Raw genomic sequence first — 18628 nt, forward strand, 5'->3', positions numbered from 1 at the left:
CCGGGGGCGGCAAGCACAGGAGGACCCAGGCATCTGCACCTGGGTGTGGGGAAGGGAGAGGGTGCTGGGGCAGCCCTGGCCGGGGAGCCTACCTCGCACCTGCTGCTCCAGCCCCAGGATGACCTGCACGGCCTGCTGCAGGATGAGCAGCTTAGTCTGCGCTTTGTCCGACTTGAGGTGCATCTGGCACATGCGCCCCAGCTCCCGGAAGGCCTCGTTAATATCCCGCACGCGCACCCGCTCCCGCGCGTTATTGGCCATGCGCCTCTCCCGGTCCCTCAGGTCTTTCTCCTCCAGGGACAGCACCTCGTCCGTACTGCTGGGTCACAGCACCGAGGCCTCTGTTAGTGATGCGCCAAGGCTGGGTGGGAGGGCAGGGCTGGGTTGTGGAGAGGGTATCCAGCTACTTGTGTTTGTGCTGGTGTGGGCAGCAGTGCAGGTACACGGCTGGTGTGGGTGTGCACAGCAATACAGGTACACGGCTTATGTTGGTGGGCACGGCAGTGTGGGCATGCGGCTGGTGTTGGTGTGGGCAGCAGTGCAGTTACACGGGTGGTGTCAGGCACAGCAGTGCGGGTACATGGCTAGTGGTATGGACAGCAGTGCGGGTACACGCCTGGTATTGATGTGGGCAGCAGTGGGGGTACACGCCTGGTGTTGGTGTGGCCAACAGTGGGGGTACACACCTGGTGTTGGTGTGGGCAGCAGTACAGGTCCACATGCTGATGTGTGTGTTGTCAAATGCATGAAAATGTGCTCCTCTGTGCGCACGGGGAATGTGCTCCCTGCAATGCAGCAGAGCCCCATGGTGGGGCGCCTGCGTGTGCTCGCGACTGGCTGCCCAGGTGCAAGTGCCCTCAGACTCAGCTCTAGGGGAGGCTGTGGATGTGGTCACACCCAAGAATAACCAAGGTCTGACTGTTCCCAGACGTTTCTGTGGAGGGAGGTGGGGCCCTGCTTCCCCGTCTGGGAGCCCACAGGGTAACTGCTTCTCCCTTGATCCTGCTCATTCTGTGGGCCCCAGGGCAGGGCTGGGGGCAGGGGAGGCCCAGTGCCTGCTCCTCCCTTTGCTCTTCCCTCCCAAGATGATGACTTTCCCTGTTCAGAGCAGCCACTTGCGGGGTGATGGACAACTAGGCCTGGCCAGACCTACTGTGGACAGAGGAGGCCTTGAAGACACGGGCTCAGCAGGCAAATGCCTGGGCCACTCCAAAAACCCGGGACTGGGGAGTCCAGGACTCACAGTCAGGGCTCACATGGAGCAAACCAGCTCCCATCCCCCGAGACCCCCACACCCTGAGGAGGAGCCTCAGAAATGCACCCGCCCCCTACAGTGAACTCCGGCTGCCCCAAGATGAGCTCTCCCTGTAGCACCTGCCCCTGGCTGGGAAGGCCGGCTCCCTAGGCCTCCAGGAACCCCGTTGTCACTGCCACTGTGAATGGTCGCAGTAGGAGCTCTGAGGTTCCAAGAGCCTGTTCTGTGTCAGGCCCAAGGCTGAGCCCCCTCTCCGGCCGAGCAGCATGCAGCTGGCGAGTGGGCACTGTTGCTGCTGCCACGGGGGTGCGGGTCCTGGCCCAGGCCTCTGGGCTGCATGGCCCTGCACGGGTGACCTCGCTCTGTTCCCTGGCTCTGTTCCCCGGCTTCCTACTTGGTAGAATGGATGCCGGTCCCCATCAGGGCACCCACTGCTCCGGGTTGTGGTGAAGATGAAATGGGCGAAGGCCTGGCCCAGTGCCCAGCATGCCTGGTGCCGTCTTAGTCTCTAGGGGGCTGCCTCACCCACCTGCCCGACCACCCTGCCTTAGGGGCCTGAGGGGATCCCTCCAGGTGGCGGGGGCGGCCCCTGGAGCCCAGGACAAGCGCACAGACCAAACTGACAGGACCAGGGGCTGCGTGCTCCCGGGTCTGGTTTCTTCCCGCAAGCCCTGACGGGGGCTTTGGGGGAGGAAACGCCCTGAGGCTGCAGCCCAGCCGCTCCCGGTGCTCGGGCAGCAAGTGCGAGGTGAGGAGGGGCTGCCACGGGAAGCAGAGGGACGGACGGGTGGGATGGAGGGGAGAGCGGAAGGCAGACAGCAGAGAGGCGGGCTTGGGGGGCGCGAGGCGTGCCACACACGGCTGCGGAGACTTGGAAACCTTAGAGCTGAGGGGACAGCGGGTGGGCCGGGCCGGGGCTCTGGCTCCGGTCCCAGCAACAGTGCTGCAGGAGAGAAAGGGTTAACGGGGTGCAGGCGAGGAAAGGAAGGAGTTAAGGAAGCAGCCACCAGCAGGGGGAAGGAGTCAGCTCACATCTGGGGGTGGGGGCAAGGTCTGTCTGCATCCTTCATCCCCCTGGTCCTGGGAAATGGGGGTGATTAACACCCACCTTCAGATAGGGAAACTGAGTCAGAGGCAGGGGACGGGCTCATGTGGCCTTGCGTGGCATCTGCTTGAGGGGAAGGGGCCAGGGTGGTTTGCACACCAGCTCCTGTCTCTGGGCTCGCAGGACACTGGCCTCTGTGAGCTGGGTTCTGGGCTTCCCAAGAAAGGAGGACCAGGGCGGGTGGGAGCCCTTGGAACCAGGAGATGCAGTTCTGAGCCACAGAGCCCAGGCCTGCAGGACTAGGGGTCCAGAAAGAGTCCAGTCCTCCCACTGTGGAGGGGATGCTGAGGCAGGCAGGGAGAAGGGCCGGCAGTCAGGAGGGGACAGTCATGGCGGTGCGGTCAGGGGGGTGAAGGGCACAGTCACTGCAAGGAGGCAACTGCTGCAGAGCGAGGGCTGGCTCCGGGAAGGCGGGCGGGGAAGGAGAGCGAGGGCAGGAACACGAGGGAGGGTGGCGCTGCGGGGACGCTGGTGGCCCGCGCCCCCACTGACCTCGCACTTGCTGCTCCAAGTTCAGGATGACCGAGACGGCCTGGTGCAGGATGAGCAGTTTGGTCTGGGGCTTCTCGCTGTTGAGGTGCAGTTGGCACATGCGCCCCAGCTCCTTAAAGGCCTCGTTGATGTCACGGACCCGCAGCCGCTCTCGGGCGTTATTGGCCACCCGGCGCTCCTTCTCCCGCTCGGCCTTCTGCTCTGGGGGGAGAAGGTCGTCCTCGTCCTCGTCTGGGCTATGGGGAGGGCGCCGGGAGGGGGCCAGAGGGAGACAGTGAGGTTGGGGGAAGAGCGTGGGGCCCGCCGACGGCCTCCCAGTGTGGGTGCGGTGTGCGTGTGGCCTGTGCACATGTGCGTCCTGATGGGGTGGGGGTGGGGAGGGCCGAGGGGTGGGTTGGCACCTGGTCCGGGCCCGGGGGGCCTTCAGTTCTTTCTTCTCCTCCTCCGAGTGGTCAGCCGCCGACGTGTTCTCCTCGTCCTCCTTCTCCTCCCGCTTGATCTCACTGGCAGCCGCCGTGGCACCTGCTCGCCCTAGCCCTGCAACAGGCCTGGGGTCAGGGGCCTGCATCGGCCTCCGGGGCCAACTGACATATCTCTTTGTGCTCCTGTGGTGAGGTGCTTGGGCTTTCCCTGGAAAAACCAGGTCTTGGCCAAAAATAAAAACAAAAAACCAACAACCAGAACTGGATCCCTACCTCACGCCATGTGTAGCTACCAATGCCAGACAGATTAAGGACCACAAGATGAAAGGGAAACAGTTTTACCACCTTTGGAACAAACTGTGTAGAAATTCTGCAGCAACTCAAGGGCAGGAATCTACTAAGATGCTAAAAGAACACTCTTCTTTTTTGGGGAAAGTAAATTGTAATCATTAACTTAAAAATATGGAACGCTTCGGATGGGCACAGTGGCTCACACCGGCTCACACCTGTAATCCCAGCATTTTGGGAGGCCGAGGCGGGTGGATCACGAGGTCAGGAGATCAAGACCATCCTGGCTAACATGGTGAAACCCCATCTCTACTAAAAATACAAAAAATTAGCCGGCTGTGGTGGCAGATGCCTGTAATCCCAGCTACTTGGGAGGCTGAGGCAGGAGAATCACTTGAACCCAGGAAGCGGAGGTTGCAGTGAGCCAAGATTGTGCCACTGTACTCCAGCCTGGGTGACAGAGCGAGACTCCGTCTCAAAAATAAAAAAAAAAGAAAAAAACTTTGGAACACTTCAGGAATTTCCATGTCACCCTTGTGCAGATGCCATGCTAATCTCTATCATTCTCATTTTAGTCCAAGAGCTGTCCAAGCAAGTGCTCAAAGAGCTGCTTTTAAAAGAACACAGGCTGGGCACCGTGGCTCACTCATGCCTGTAATCCCAGCAATTTTAAAAGAACACAGGCCAGGCACCGTGGCTTGCTCATGCCTGTGATCCCAGCACTTTTAAAAGAACACAGGCTGGACACCGTGGCTGGCTCATGCGTATGATCCCAGCACTTTGGGAGGCTGAGGTGGGAGGATCACTTGAGGCCAGGGGGTCATGGCTACAGTAAGCTGTGATCACGCCCCTGCACTCTGTGTGACAGGGTGAGACCCTGTCTCAACAAAACAAAACAAGTAAAAAAAAAAAAAAAAAAATCAGTAAGCTTGACTATATCAGAATTGAGAGTTCCTGATCAGCAAAGATACCAGGAAAATGAAAGCATCTGCCGAAGAATAGAAGACACCCACCATAGATGTAGCCAACCAGGAGGTGATCTCCCACATATATAAAAAACTCTGACAAATCAATGGACAAAAAGAAAGTAGCTCAGTAGAAAAATAAGCAAGGTACCCAAAAAGGCATCTCACAGACAAGGAAACCACATGGCCAAAAACACGTGGAAGTCCGCTTCAGCGCATCAAGAGATTAAGGAAATGCAAATTAGGGCGGCTTTGCGCTACCCTTTCATACCCAGTGAGCTAGCAAAGTTGAGGGAGCTGAACATTCAAAATCTTGTCTATGGGAGGGCAACTTGGCTGCTTTGGAAAATAATTCATCAGCCTTTCCTCTGAATTGATGACAGGTGTATCACACCCTTGGATCAGCAGGCTGGCAGGAAAGCACGATGTTGGAATGACCTAGTGCCCCACGCCCGGGCCAGGGCCAATGGCACACTCACAATGGGACCCCAGCTGCTCACACATGTACCCCACACACAACATGAGCCAGCAAACCAGGGTGTAAAGAACACGCTAGTGGGACGCTGTGTTCATGAAGCTCAAGAACAATAATTGCAAAACATGTGGCTTAAGGGCACACAGCTGCCCCAAACGAATGCAGCCACTCTGCGTTCAGCAGGGCCTGGGCCACCCCCAAAACCCGGGATCGGGGAGTCCAGGAATCAAGAGTCAGGGCTCACACGGAGCAAACCAGCTTCCATCCCTTGAGACCCCCGTACCCTGAGGGGGAGACTCAGAAATTCGTCCACTCCCCACAGTGAACTCTGCTGCAATCGGCCAACGCCAGCCACCAGGACCAGCCCAGGCCTCGGCACATGAAGTGAAGGACAGGAAGGAAACAGAGGGGAACCTACGGGTGAAAGACTAAGCTTGGGGCCGCCCCTGGAAACTGCTGACCTGTGGGTCCGGACCCTTCTCTGGGGTGGGGCCGTCCTGGGCACTGCAGGGTGCTGAGCAGCATCCCTGGCCCCCACCTACTCCATGCCAGGAGCACCCCTCAGCCCTGACAACTGCAGATGTCCCCAGGCATCACCCAGTGTACCCTGGGGGCAGAGCCGCTGTGGTGAGATGCCCTGGCCTAGGGGTGATAAAATCAAGGTACTTGGAAAGGCTGCCTGGAAGGCAGGCAGGATTCCTGGGGTGGTGGAGGGGACAGGGCCAGGACAGGGCCCACAATGACCCCGCCTTCTCCTGGGCCTCTCATGGGTGTCTGAGACGCTCGACAATCCCCAGGCCCAGGTCCAGATTTGCCCCCAACCTGTTCCTTTGTCCCCTTCCTTATGGAGTTCCCAGCCCCACTGTCACCCACAGCTCGGGCCAGAAATCCCAGAGCCGCCCTGCCTTCTCTCACCCTCAAGTTCTGTCCATCACAAATCCTGTGGGCCCCGCCTTCAGGAGACGCAGGGCCCACCCACTGCTCACCCCTCCAAGGCCCCTGGACCAGCCCCGTGGCCTCTGCCTTGGTCCCCCAGTGCCACTCATAGTCTATTCTCCAAGCAGCCACCAGAGAGTATCTGTGAGCACCTGGGTCAGGTCCCATCCCTCCTCGGCCCGCAGCCCCCCATGGCTGCCACCTCTCTGATAGTCAAGTCCCAAGTCCTCCCTGCAGCCCACAAGGCCCTGCATGACCTGACCTGCCCTCCTCTCCCTGCCCTCCCCCTCCCTCTCTCCCCCTCCTCACTCTGCTCCAACCCCACGGGTCTCCTGGTTGTTCCTCCCAGGTGCAGTCCAGCCCCAGGGCCTTTGCCTGGACTGCACCCTCTGTCTGAAACCCTCCTCCTCCAGGTACTTGCCTACTCTTGCCTCCTCCCAGACGCTGCCCAAACATCACCTTGTGGCCTCCCGGGCCACCATCTTCAAAGCCATACAAAACCCCCAACCCACCCCAGGCACTTCGTTCCTTCTCCCTCGCACCTGTGCCGTGCAGCGAGCTCCTGGTCTGTCTCCCCTGAGGCAGAGGCATCCTGCTGCACCCCTTGCCCCCCTTCCCCAGTGCCGAGCACTGCTAGACACACAGCATCTGGGAGCAGGTGAATGAAGAGGCAGCCCAGAGCCGTCCACCTCACACGCCCAGGGCCAACGCCAGCCCCACTGGTCTCACCCACCCTCCTGAAGTTGCTGACTGGGGCACCCGTGTCACCAGGTGCCCCCATGGTGACCGCACCTGCCCTGGGCTCCCACCCTGACTCCCACCATTGGCGTGCCTCAGTTTCCCCACCTGGAACCAAGGGTCGGACAGTCCCAAACTCAAGGGCTTGGACAGTCCCAAACGCAAGGGCTTGGACAGTCCCCAACTCAAGGGCTTGGACAGTCCCCAACTCAAGGGCTTGGACAGTCCCAAACGCAAGGGCTTGGACAGTCCCCAACTCAAGGGCTTACCACTGTAGGAGTCGGGAGGCCGAGAGAGGTCAGGGAGGGCACCTGGCTGGCTGGGGAGGGCCGCGTGGTTGTGCATGAGGCTGGTACTGCCTGCAAGGCCGTCCTCAGGGTGGCCGCCTCCAACCTGCAGGCGTGGAGAGAGGGGCACGTCAGGGGGAGCCAGGTCCCCGCCCACTGCCCAGCCCCACCCTCGCCCAGCGCTCACCAGGCCTGCGTGCCGCCCGCCCAGCGACATGGGGCCGGTGAAACCTGAGGCCAGCGCCCCGTGGCCAGGCAGCAGCGTGTGCATGTCGCCGGCTGTGCCCACGGCGTGGCTGCGGAGCACATGGATGGCCTCGTCCAGGTGGTCTTCTATCTTACTCTGCTGCAGGGTGGGGATGGGTGGTGAGGGGCCCGAGCCGCAGGACCCCACAGGCCCCCATTCATGTCCCTTCTGCAAACAAGTGGCCGGTGGTCCCATTTCCCCTTCCCCAAGAAGCTGCGTAATGCCAGGCATATGGCGTCCGGGAGCACACACACAAAATGTGTGCCTTGGTGGCCACGAGGCCTCAGTAACAGCTTGGGGCTTATTTACGAGAAATTAACTAAAAAGTTTCTCCTTCTTAAGGGGCATCTGTCCTGCAAATTCTGTCGGGGAAGGGTGGGGCGGGGCAGGGCGGGCGCTCACCAGGCCGTGGAGACCCCCGTCGTAGCTGGGCGATAAGGCACCGGAGGCTCCCGCTCGAGGCCACTGCGACGTCCCTGGAAGGGGGTGGGGGTACATGAATGGGGTGCAGGGGGCAGGGTGTGAGCATGGCCTGATGCCCATGGGGAGGGATTCATGAACCGCCCCGCCTGTCCAGCCTCCGGTGATGCCCACGATGGGCATTCCAGGGCACCCCACACCGATGCAAAGCTGCTCTCAGCGCCACCAGGCAGGGACGCTGGGTGCCCAGTGGGTATTACCATTCCCATCCCTGAGCCTCAGTTTCCCCATCTACAAAATCCAACTCCCCACCCAGAGGATAAAGTGGCTCGGCAGCACACAGTAGGGGGCTCCTCCCCATGCTGCCCCACCCTGGCTGACCCACTCTGGGCTCCAACAGCAGGCAAAGAAGCGGCAAGCTCCAGGTGGGACCAGACAGGCCGAGATGAAGTGAGGGTTCCTGGCACTTCCCATGGGGCACAGGTGAGGACTCACGGGTGTTTTTAACCACCCAGACCTTCTGGAAACCTCCAGCGCTCACTCCCCCTCCTCCTGTACCTGCCTCCCACCCCCTGCCGATAAGCAAGCACGACCTCACAGGGATAGGAGGGTCTGCCCCCCCCGTGCCAGAGCGCCACGCAGGGAAACAGTCAGTACCTAATAAATACCCGGTGGGTGAGCAAATGGCAACACGCACACATTCTAGAGTCCAGGCCACAGCCCTGGCGCCGCTGGCCCCATCAGATCTGGGAGCTGCTGGGCACGCCAGTGTCCCCTCGTGTTCACGCAGCGTGAACTGCCAGGTCCTGCCTCCTGGTGCTGTGACCTAACCTGGATGCCACCTCCCAGCCCTCCCTCACTGGCCTGGTTACGTGCTATAGCCTTGGAGGGCTGGCTTGGAGGCTGCCTCCACCAGGCAGCTTTCCTGGATTGCCCAGTGGAACACAGGCCCACGGGGGACTCCCTTCCACTGTCGGTTCCTGACCAGAGAGGCCACGGGCCCCTGGGGGCGATCTGCTCCCTCCCACCTGCCTGCCTATCCCAGCAAGGCACAGGCACCAGAACCAGCCTCCCCTCCCCCGCCAAACCCTCACAGACCTGCCAGGCCCTGGGGGGAGCCCACAGGGGTGGAGGGACTGGACGAGAAGTTATTGCTTGAGTGATCTGGGGAGTAGATCTGTGAGTAGGAACGGGAGAGATGGGCGGTCAGGGGCCGGCCTCTCAGGTCACTTGCCTGGCCACCCCCCATGCCCCACGCCTCACCGAGGCCAGTGCTTTGCCAAGGGCATCCCCGGAGCTGCCAGCTGTGGTCCCTCGGGAGCCTGTGGGTGGAAAGAGGTGAGGCCCCTGCAGCCCGGCCTGGGTGCCACCGCCGATGGCAAGCTCTCCTGCGTTCTGCAGTCCCGCACAGACACCGCTGCGCCGGGAAGAGCAGCCTGACTCAGGTCCGGTTTCTGTCTGACCCCCTGAAACTGGCCTCCGCAGGGGTTGAGGCACTGGGGACAGGCTGCTGGCAGGGGACCCTGGGTGGGTGAGTCCCCCTCTGGGCCTGGGTGGGTGAGTCCCCCTCTGGGCCTGGGTGGGTGAGTCCCTCTCTGGGCCTCAGTGAGTGAGTCCCTCTCTGAGCCTGTTTCCCAGCTGTAAGGCGGGAAAGCCGCTCCTCAAAGATCTGTTTCCAGACATCCCAAGCCCAACGCACGTGGCAGGCCCTGCAGACAGCAGACGATGAGAACTGACGACAACCTGCTCTCAGGGCCAGCAAACGCGCCTGTGCCTCCCGTGGTCCTCGCCACCCCCCACTGAGCCCACCCAGGCCCTGCCTGGAGCTGTGTCCCCTCGGAGAGGCTGCATCCCACGGAGGGGCCATACCCAGGAGGCTGTCGGCCCCGCTGACAGGTGGCGTGTGGCTGGAGACGCCGCCGTACGTGGCTCCGGGGGCCGAGGAGAAGGAGGATGCAGATGGGAGCCCACCATTCACCTCTGCTCCGTGCAGCTGGTAGCCCTGGGGGGTCAGGCAGGAGGAGGGTGGGTTAGATGGGGCACTGCCACCCTCCGCCCACCCCCTGCCCCCTGCCCTGGGTCCTACCATGCGCTCATGCTGGTGCAGGCCACCAAATGTGCTGCTGCTTCCACTGCTGCCCACGGGGCCGCTGCCGGGCGGGAGGTGCAGCGGGGATGAGCCCCCACCCAGCATGGGCCCGAAGCCCGCCTGGCCTGGGGGACTCCAGAGCTCTGCTGAGGGGTGCAGGCTGCCATCTGCAGAGGGGGGCTGGTAAGGCAGGGGCTGGGTGGGGAACCCCAGCCCTGCCCCACCGTCCCTGGCAAGCCCCCGCCCTGCCATGTACCTGCCATGTAGAAGGGGGCGGGATAGGCGCTGCTGGGGGTCTTGGCGGATGGGTAGGTGGCAGCATCCCTGCTGTAGTCCTCACCTGAGCTGGGCGGGTACACCTGTGGGCGGGTGGGCGGTGGGGGGTGCAGTCAGGACGGAGGGGCCACGCGGGGTCAATCAGCCAACACACCTTGCTGACCTCCTGTCCCCTTCTCCTGGTAGCACATCTACCACCCCGTTTCCCTTCCCTGTAAAGCCACCCCCCTCTTTAGGTAATCCCAGCCCCTTGGCCAAGTTTGAGGTTCTTATGGTGTCCTGGTCTCTCTTCTACTCCTTTTCCAGCCCCCAACCCCCGCCTCCCTGAACTTCTGACCTTTGTACTTGAGGACTTGGATCTGGCTCTGCCTACTAAGCCTTTTTCCTCCTTAATCCAGAGAACTCCTATTGACCCATCAAAACCCCAGCTCCAACACCCCCATCCCATCCTTCTCCCTTGTTCCCCAGCTGGAATCAATCCTCCAGTGCTAAGCTTCCCTTGGCCCCAGAGCAACATTCGTCCTTCACTAAAATAACAGGAAGAGTGGTCTGTGATTAGCGCCAGCTCTGACTGGCTGGCACTGCCTGGACTGTGGGGCTGGGGCCAGTTGGTAACGTCTGCCACTGTGCTGGAGTGGGAAGTGTGCCAGGTGGGCCTGATGTTGTAAGAAACTGGGGGGCGGTTTCAGTGCAGAGAAAGTACACCCGGAGGAAGGAGGGGAGTGAGCTATACTGTTGGGAGCAGAGCCTGACCATGCCTTTGGCCTGGGAAGCCAGCCTGACTCTAACCCCAAACCCAGGCCTGTGGGGAGCTGGTCGGCTCGAGGAGTGAGGAGACGTATGCCCAGGGCTCTTGGGGCCAGCACAGGCGCTGTGCAGAGGGTGGTTGGTGGCTACTGAGCCAGGGAATCGGCAAATTCCCTCTCCCTCCTCTCATCTCCTGCGAGATGAGACCGCAGGAGTGTGGCACAGCAGCCTGGACCATGTGCAGGGTCTGGCAGGGAGGCAGCGATGCGGGGCAGCCTGAACCCGTGAGGATGTAACAGGGAGCCCCAATTGCAGGCCCCCCCCCTTCTTTTTTTGAGAGGGAGTCTCACTCTGTTGCTCAGACTGGAGTGCAACGGCACGATCTTGGCTCCCTGCAACCTCTGCCTCCTGGGTTCAAACGATTCTTCTGCCTCAGCCTCCCAAGTAGCTGGGATTACAGGCGCCCGCCACCACACCCGGCTAATTTTTGTATTTTTAGTAGAGATGGGGTTTCACCATGTTGGCCAGGCTGATCTAGAACTCCTGACCTCAGGTGATCCACCCGCCTCAGCCTCCCAAAGTGCTGGGATGACAGGCGTGAGCCACCGCACCCGGCCCAACTGTGCCCTTTCTAAAGGGGCCTCAGCCACCAGAACTGCCTTTCTCTCAAAACCAGACAGACAGAGGGTGGACCTAGGGAAGAACTTCCCTGCCTTCCCTTGGAGGCGGCCTCAGGTCAGAGCTCGGGTCAGAGCTCAGACCTTGGCTCAGAAATCACAGGGGACCTGTCCACTCAGGGCCCACCCCTCCATGTGTGTTCCCAAGCTTCGCCAGGACACAGGGCCTGGCACTGCCACTGGCGAGCTGTGGGGTCCCTTCTCCCTCGTGCGACTCACCGAGGATGGAAGACCCGGCGGGACCTTCCGGACCTTCTTGGGCTGCGTGTCTGTTAAGAGCAAAAGGGGTGAGAACCGGCCACCAGCCATGAGAACAGCCCCTGCCCTACACCCTGGAGGAGAGACCCTCACAATTCCCGTTTCAAAAATTAAAAACCTCGAGTCGGCCGTGCGCGGTGCCTCAGGCCTGTAATCCCAGGACTTTGGGAGGCCAAGGCAGGCAGATCACGAGGTCAAGAGATCGAGACCATCCTGGCCAACACAGTGAAACCCCGTCTCTACTAAAAATACAAAAAGTAGCCGGGTGTGGTGGCGGGATCCTATAATTCCAGCTACTCGGGAGGCTGAGGCAGGAGAATCACTTGAACCCGGGAGGCGGAGGTTGCAGTGAGCCAAGATCGTTCCACTGCACTCCAGCCTGGGTGACAGAGAGAGACTCCGTCTCAAAAACTCAACAACAACAACAAAAAGCCTTGGATCTATCTACATGGCTCTCAAGATGTAAAAGAACCACAACGGTTTTCTCCTGTGATGCGCAGTTCAGAAAACGAGGAGTTGGTGGATTCTGAGCCAAGGCTCTGCTGAGAAGCCCCTTTGCCCCACCCTCCTTCCAAGACGGCCCCGACTATCACATGCAGTCAGGCCTCACCACTCGGGGCTGCTGTTTGCAAACTCGCCCACAGGATAAAATCCATAACCCGGAAACCAGCACTCAGGCGCCTTCCTGATCACTCGCGGATGTGTGCAGAGTGGGAAAAGTTCGAGTGGCCCAGGCGCACGTGCCCAGCCGAGGCGGAACAGAGGCCTCCTCCCGCATCACGGGGCTCCTGTCCTTGGTCTATTCAGAGGCACGATCTTTTACGTTTTTGTGTTTTGTGGGTGATTTCACGCTTATTTTTTTCAGGCAGGGTCTTGCACTGTTGCTCAGGCTGGAGTGCAATGGTGCGATCGCAGCTCACTGCAGCCTCGAACCCCCAGGGTCAAACCATCCTCCTGCCTCAGCCTCCTGAGTAGCTGGGACCACAGGAGTGTGCCACGATGCTTAGCTAATTTTTAAAATTTTTTGCAAAGATGGGATCTCCCTATGTTGCCCAGAATGGTTTGCAGCTGTTGGCCTCAAGTGATCCTCCTGTCTCGGCCTCCAGAGAAGCTGGGACCCCAGGTGAGTGCCACCATGCCTGGTGACTGCGCTGCCTGGAATGGGCCCCGGGTAGTTCAAGGTGCCGTCCAGTGCTCCTGAGCCCGAGGCTGTGATGTGCCTCGCGGGGGATGCCCGTGTGTGCAAGCTTTGTCCGGCGTGAGCAGCAGGGCTCAGTGCAGAGGAGCCACGATGCAGCCCCATGAGGCATCTTACACAGAAAGCACATGGCAGAGCCCGCGCCTGTCAGCCGCAGGAACCTCGGGACCAGAGGCTCGTAGGAACCTCTCCCTGGACTTGTCACGCCTGCCGGCCCCGGCCTCGACCCCCGTCACCGTCCATCCCTCCCACGGCCCGAGCGCCCGGCGTCCAGCCAGGACCTGGAAGGTGCGGGGTCTGCTCCCTCTGGTGCCCTCAGCTAATGGGGGGCCCCCTACCTCCCTTTGCAGGCTCCCTCCCTGAAGCCCCCAATGCCCTGGCCAGACCCCGCTCACCTAGGCTGCCGTCTGCCGCTCTCCGCCGGGAGCTGCCGGAGTAGGAGGTGTAGTACTGGGAGGTCCCCTTCATGCCCGAAGGGGACAGGGGCCCGGGGCTGCTGAGGGCCAGCTCGCCGGACAGGAAGCCAGCCTGGTGGGGAGCGGGTGGTCAAGAAGCGCCCAGCTGGCATCCAGACCCCAGGCTGTTCCATTCAAGAAAAAAACTGCAAAGGCCGGAGCCGCTCGGACCCGCCCCTCGGTGGGTGATCCCCTTCTGCCTGCTCACGGCGTTTCTCTGTGACACCTGCCGTGTTTCTCTGACTTGAGACTGACCGCATCCCACACTGCTGTTTTCACGAAGAACGAATGAGAAACAGATGCCAGTGTGGCTAACCCAAGGGGCTGCTGCCCGGATTCTGAGACGCAAAGTACAAAGCTGCGTGGCTCAGCATCTGTGCACCCAGCTGCTTCCGATCTTTTTGGTTTTGTTTTGTAAAACCCTTGGCTGGATTCTGCACGTGTTAGTGTGACTCCTGCATTTCATCTGTTCTAAGACCGGGCACGGTGGCTCACGCCTGTCATCCCAGTACTTTGGGAGGCTGAGGTGGGCGGATCACCTGAGGTCGGGAGTTCAAGACTAGCCTGACCAACATGGAGAAACCCCGTCTCTACAAATAATACAAAATTAGCCGGGTATGGTGGCACATGCCTGTAATCCCAGCTACTCAAAAGGCTGAGGCAGGAGAATCGCTTGAACCCGGGAGACGGAGGTTGCGGTGAGCCAAGATTGCGCCATTGAACTCCAGCCTGGGCAATAAGAGCGAAACTCCATCTCAAAAAAAAAAAAAAAAGAATCATCTGTTCTATCATCATCCAGTGGCCCCACGGGGTGGCCCAGCACCCAGGACAGGGCCTTCTCCTGAGGCCCGGCCTGTACTGAACCCGCACCCTGTGTGGCCACCGCAGGGCTCGATGAGTCACCAGGGAGCGCCAGAGAGCAGGGCCCAAGACCTAGCTGTGCTTCTCGGATGGGGAGCCCGGGCACCTGCGTATTCCTGTCTGTAAAATGGGCACGTAGGCCACGGCCCCTCGTTGTGGGGACTGATTGGGAAACGCGTATCTGCCCCTGGCGCAGAGCCTGGCACCCGGCTGGCCCTCCATCACCATGGCTGCTGTTGTTCTGGCTTGGGCACAGTGAGCACACAGACGGCCCCACCTGTGACAAGGCTGAGCCCCACCGAGAGCCAGGAGCCGACGGCGGGGACAGAGATGAAGTCCTGGGATGAGGGAGGAACCTGGGGGCTGCCCAGCACTGGCGGCTGCACGGGACCCCTGTGGCTGGTCACAGCCCCCGACATCCTCCCCCAGCCTCACAACTGGGGCCAGCGTGGGTGACGATCTCGGCTGCACAGGGGCCTGTTGTATGGGCTCCCCAGGGGGTCCACACCTGCAAAGTCCTGCTGCGTGGGCTGTTTTCCTGCCTGCCACTCAGGGGAGAGGGCAACTGAGCCCCTCCAGCTGAGCATGGCAGCCCCGCAGGCCTTGGCCTCCCTGGTCCTCAGCTGTCTCCCAATTCCTCCCGGTCCACACCCACCCAGCCCACCCTGGCCCAAGCCCAGCCTGGTTTTGCTGCTATCAGGAAGCAAACAGAACCTAGCTGAGCCAGGAGAGCTTCTGCAGATCAGAGTGAGTGAGTGACAGATTTGTTTAAAATTAAAATACACCCCAGCCCGGCCCGAGCCCCTCACCTGAGTCAGGCCGCCCACACCTGCGTCTCTCCCAAAGGAGGCATAGGCACCCCGCTCACCGCTCTTGCCTACAAGGGGAGAAGGAAGGTTAGTGGGAGGTGACCCCAAGGAACATCCTGAGGGCCCCCCGAGTGCCCGCCATGTGCCCACAATAGGCTCTCAGTAAGTGCACACGACTGGGAGCGCCACGGCAGGATGCTGGCAGAGCCTGACCCCAGTGTGCCCATCTCCCACAGAGCCCTGCCCTCAGTGTGCCCGTCTCCTGCTCACCAGCGACAGGCTTGGGGACAAGAAGGGGTCCCCGATGATTTCAGGGCCAACTCTGAGCATCTGCAGCCCACATAAGCCCTGCCCAGGGGGTGAGGTGGGAAGGGGACGGCAGAGCTCACGGGGGGGTGAGGCGGGAAGGGGACGGCAGAGCTCACGGGGGGTGAGGCGGGAAGGGGACGGCAGAGCTCACGGGGGGTGAGGCGGGAAGGGGACGGCAGAGCTCACGGGGGGGTGAGGCGGGAAGGGGACGGCAGAGCTCACGGGGGGTGAGGCGGGAAGGGGACGGCAGAGCTCACGGAGGTAGGGCGAGAAGGGGACAGGAGAGCTCACAGGGGCCCTGCTTCCTGCTGGCCAGGCCCCTGCCCTTCCTGAGCCTCAGTTTCCTCTGTTTCAGGCATTGAGAGGCTGATGCCCTGGGGTGCTGGGCTCAGAGGCATTTGTCTGTCCCAGGGGACAGGCCTGTGGGCCCTGGCAGGGAGCCCCGGGGCCTGTGCACACCGCATCAGGTTCAGCGCACAGGCCCCTGGGTTCCCCGGCACAGGCTCCCACAAAGTGCCCAGCACGCAGCCTTCAGGCCAGGGTTCATTCACGAATGAGCATGTGACCTGCGCTCCGCCAATGAGCACTTCCCTGGGGCGCTCAGTGACAAAGGACAGGTGAGGCCTCGGGGCTACAGGGGGGGACAGCTGGCCAGGGCGAGCCCCCAGCATGGAGGGCCTGGGCTACGGAGGGGGACAGCCTGCCGGGGCGAGCCCCCACCATGGAGGGCCTGGGGCTGATGCGGAGACACCTGGATCCAGCCTTGCCTGAAGCAGGCACCCCGATTACTCAGGACCTGAGCCACTTAAATCCCCTTCTGGCTGACGCTGGGCACGGAATGTGACTGGGGCTGCTGTGAGGGGCTGGAACACGCGATCGAGTAATGTACGTTATTCTCACACCAGGAAAAAAATTTCCTGATTTTTGAATTTTAAAAGTTCAACCATTTCCCAATTCCTGGAACAAATGCTGCTGTTTTTTGCCTCCCGTTTTCTCATCTTGGTGACCCGGGGGGACATGGGGAAGATGACAGCCACGACCCACCCCACAGGCCACACCCAGCCACAGCAGTCACTTGCCCGGCTCCTCGGGTGAGAAAACTGAGGCCACAGGACGCTGAGGTTATGCCAAAAGCCCCCCGCGCCTCCCTGGGACTCCCACCTGCCCTCTCCAAGCTGCCTGGCTATGGCCCGGGCCCCACGCGTGGGGGCGGCAGGTGGGACACGGCTGGGCTCTGGGCATTGCTGGCTGGGCCGTGGGAACTGCCCACGTCAGCCCTGCCCAGCCTGGGGCCATCGGGGGTATGAGGAAGAGGCTGGGAGGAAGGAACAGCCAGTGGGGAACCAGCCTCCCAGGTGCAGGGGCCACCCCAGGCAGGGGGCGGGGCCAGGCCTCACCTACCCCGTATGGGGAATGGGCAGAAATCGCCCGTGGCATGTGGTGGGCCCTCAGACACACCCACCCCACCTTCACGCTGTTCGCTTCCTACTCAGGACACCAACTGACTCTATTGTACTCTAAGTCCTAGGCCGGGCAAAGAGAGACAGGACCATCCCTGCCCCACTGTGGGGCCCAAACAGGGGCTGCCCCTCAGGGTCCAGGGAAAAGGCTGGGTCCCCCAAAGTCCTCCGGGCCTCAGTTTACCCCCCAGCCAACAATGCCGACGGGTACACGGTGAGCACCTGGGCCCTGCAGCAGGTCCAGTGCCCCACAGCTCCCAGCTTCTAAGCAGCGCACACCCCCACCGCACCACGAAAACCCAGCAGAAACACTGCCTCAAACCGTCCGGTTCCAGAGAAGGGAAGGATCCCGCATCCCAGGATGACTGAGGGACGAAACCACAAATTCCACAGCTGAGGCACTGGAGCAGGAGGCTGACCACGACAGCGGGACCCCCGAGCCCCTTACTAGCCCCCCAAGCAGCGGGACCCCCCAAGACCCCTACCTGAGCCCCTCGAACCCCGGGGCACAGGACTTGACACTCCCGCAGGAGGCAGAGCGTGTGAAGCTCGGGGGATTTCCTGGGTCACCCGCAGGAGGGACGGCACACGGGACACTGTCCCAGTCGCAGCCCCAGGTCCCTGGAGGAGGGCGTCCCAGTCAGCCCCACCCAGCCAGACCCCCGGCCAGGGTGCCCTTCCCAAGCATCGGTTCGTTCCCCTGCAGCATGGGTGAGCCTGCAGCGGGGCTGGCATATTCCCAAGACCAGGCACCAACCCCCACCTGGCATTGGGCAGGGCCTGCAGAGCTGGGCCAGTCCTCACCGCCTCCCTCCGAGAAGGTTCTGGGAGGGTCCCTTTCCCACAGTGGGGAAACTGAGGCTCAGAAGAGGATGGCGCTTGCCCAGGTTCTGTGGTGGGGTGGGACCGGACACTAGGCCTGAGTCGTCATTCTTTTTTTTTTTTAAATGGAATCTCGCTCTGTCACCCTGGCTGGAGAGCAATGGCGCGATCTCCGCTCACTGCAGCCTCCACCTCCTGGGTTCAAGCGATTCTCCTGCCTCAGCCTCCTGAGTAGTTGGCACTATAAGCGCCCAACACCACGACGGGCTAATTTTTGTATTTTTGGTAGAAGCGGGGTTTCACCATGTTGGCCAGGCTGGTCTCAAACTCCTGACCTCAGGTGATCCACCCACCTCGGTCTCCCAAAGTGCTGCGATTACAGGTGTGAGCCGCCAAGCTCGGCCTCAGTCATGATTATCTCCGTTAACAGGAGGCCCCCCCAGGGAAACAGGGCGCGCGGGCGGTCTGCGGAAGGGCATGGGCTCTGACCACCGCACACGCTGGCCGCCTTCCCGAGTCTCCAGAACTCCTATGCCTCCTTCCCAGAGGGCACAGGCCGGCCCTGCTGACCCCTCCCCGGGAAGCAGGAGGAGCCCTGCAGAAATCCCAGGGAGGAAGTGGGGTCTGGAACGGCCTCCCTGCCTCTACGCTCAGGCGGGGAAGCCGAGCTGCAGACTGCCGTGCCAGGGAGTCCGGGCCATGTCCCCTGCACCTCCCGCAGCTGCTCCCAGGACGGGCAGAGGCTTCGGCTGTCCACACCCTCTGGGTGAACACTGGGGACCTGCCTGGCGCTGTGCGTGCACTGACCACGCCAAGGCCCACGTCTGCACATCTGTGCACAGCAGAGGGACCGCACCAGGCCGGGCACTCACCTCCGAGTCCCGGTCCCAGGAATGTGGATGAAGAGAGGCTGCTGTGCGACTCAGTGAAGTGGGTGCCCTCGCTGAAGGTCTAGGGGAGATGGGGTGGGGATGAGAGATGCTGGGGCTCCACAAGCCCGCCCCCAACCCCGTATTACAGCTGGAGAGGCAGGACTC

The 18628-nt window shown here is 61.5% G+C and overlaps 1 protein-coding gene and 1 non-coding gene across 30 annotated transcripts in view; both read right to left on the reverse strand.

Moving 5' to 3' along the window:
* The window catches only part of TCF3 (transcription factor 3), a 41982-nt gene that overhangs the window by 2816 nt on the left and 20538 nt on the right, over positions 1–18628 (reverse strand). For 3 of the 29 annotated variants that reach the window (XM_063658188.1, XM_063658187.1, XM_063658186.1), the window contains exons 5-20: positions 18464–18542; positions 15001–15068; positions 13271–13403; positions 11639–11688; positions 9976–10078; positions 9717–9886; positions 9500–9632; positions 8894–8952; positions 8729–8807; positions 7613–7686; positions 7151–7309; positions 6946–7069; positions 3254–3389; positions 2853–3088; positions 687–879; positions 93–319 (exon numbers count right to left, since the gene is read on the reverse strand). In XM_063658188.1, the coding sequence (XP_063514258.1) occupies positions 93–319; positions 687–879; positions 2853–3088; positions 3254–3389; positions 6946–7069; positions 7151–7309; positions 7613–7686; positions 8729–8807; positions 8894–8952; positions 9500–9632; positions 9717–9886; positions 9976–10078; positions 11639–11688; positions 13271–13403; positions 15001–15068; positions 18464–18542 (2023 nt within the window). Of the gene's footprint in view, positions 1–92; positions 320–686; positions 880–2852; positions 3390–6945; positions 7070–7150; positions 7310–7612; positions 7687–8728; positions 8808–8893; positions 8953–9499; positions 9633–9716; positions 9887–9975; positions 10079–11638; positions 11689–13270; positions 13404–15000; positions 15069–18463; positions 18543–18628 lie in introns of those variants that run through there. The other 26 variants (XM_054465413.2, XM_054465412.2, XM_063658195.1 and 23 more) reach the window with 18 other exon arrangements.
* Positions 4060–4163, reverse strand: LOC129021278 (U6 spliceosomal RNA). Its single transcript, XR_008496007.1, has one exon. It is a non-coding gene; the product is annotated as a U6 spliceosomal RNA (small nuclear RNA).

Source organism: Pongo pygmaeus, chromosome 20, assembly GCF_028885625.2.
Source record: "Pongo pygmaeus isolate AG05252 chromosome 20, NHGRI_mPonPyg2-v2.0_pri, whole genome shotgun sequence".
Classification (NCBI taxonomy): Eukaryota; Metazoa; Chordata; class Mammalia; order Primates; family Hominidae; genus Pongo; species Pongo pygmaeus.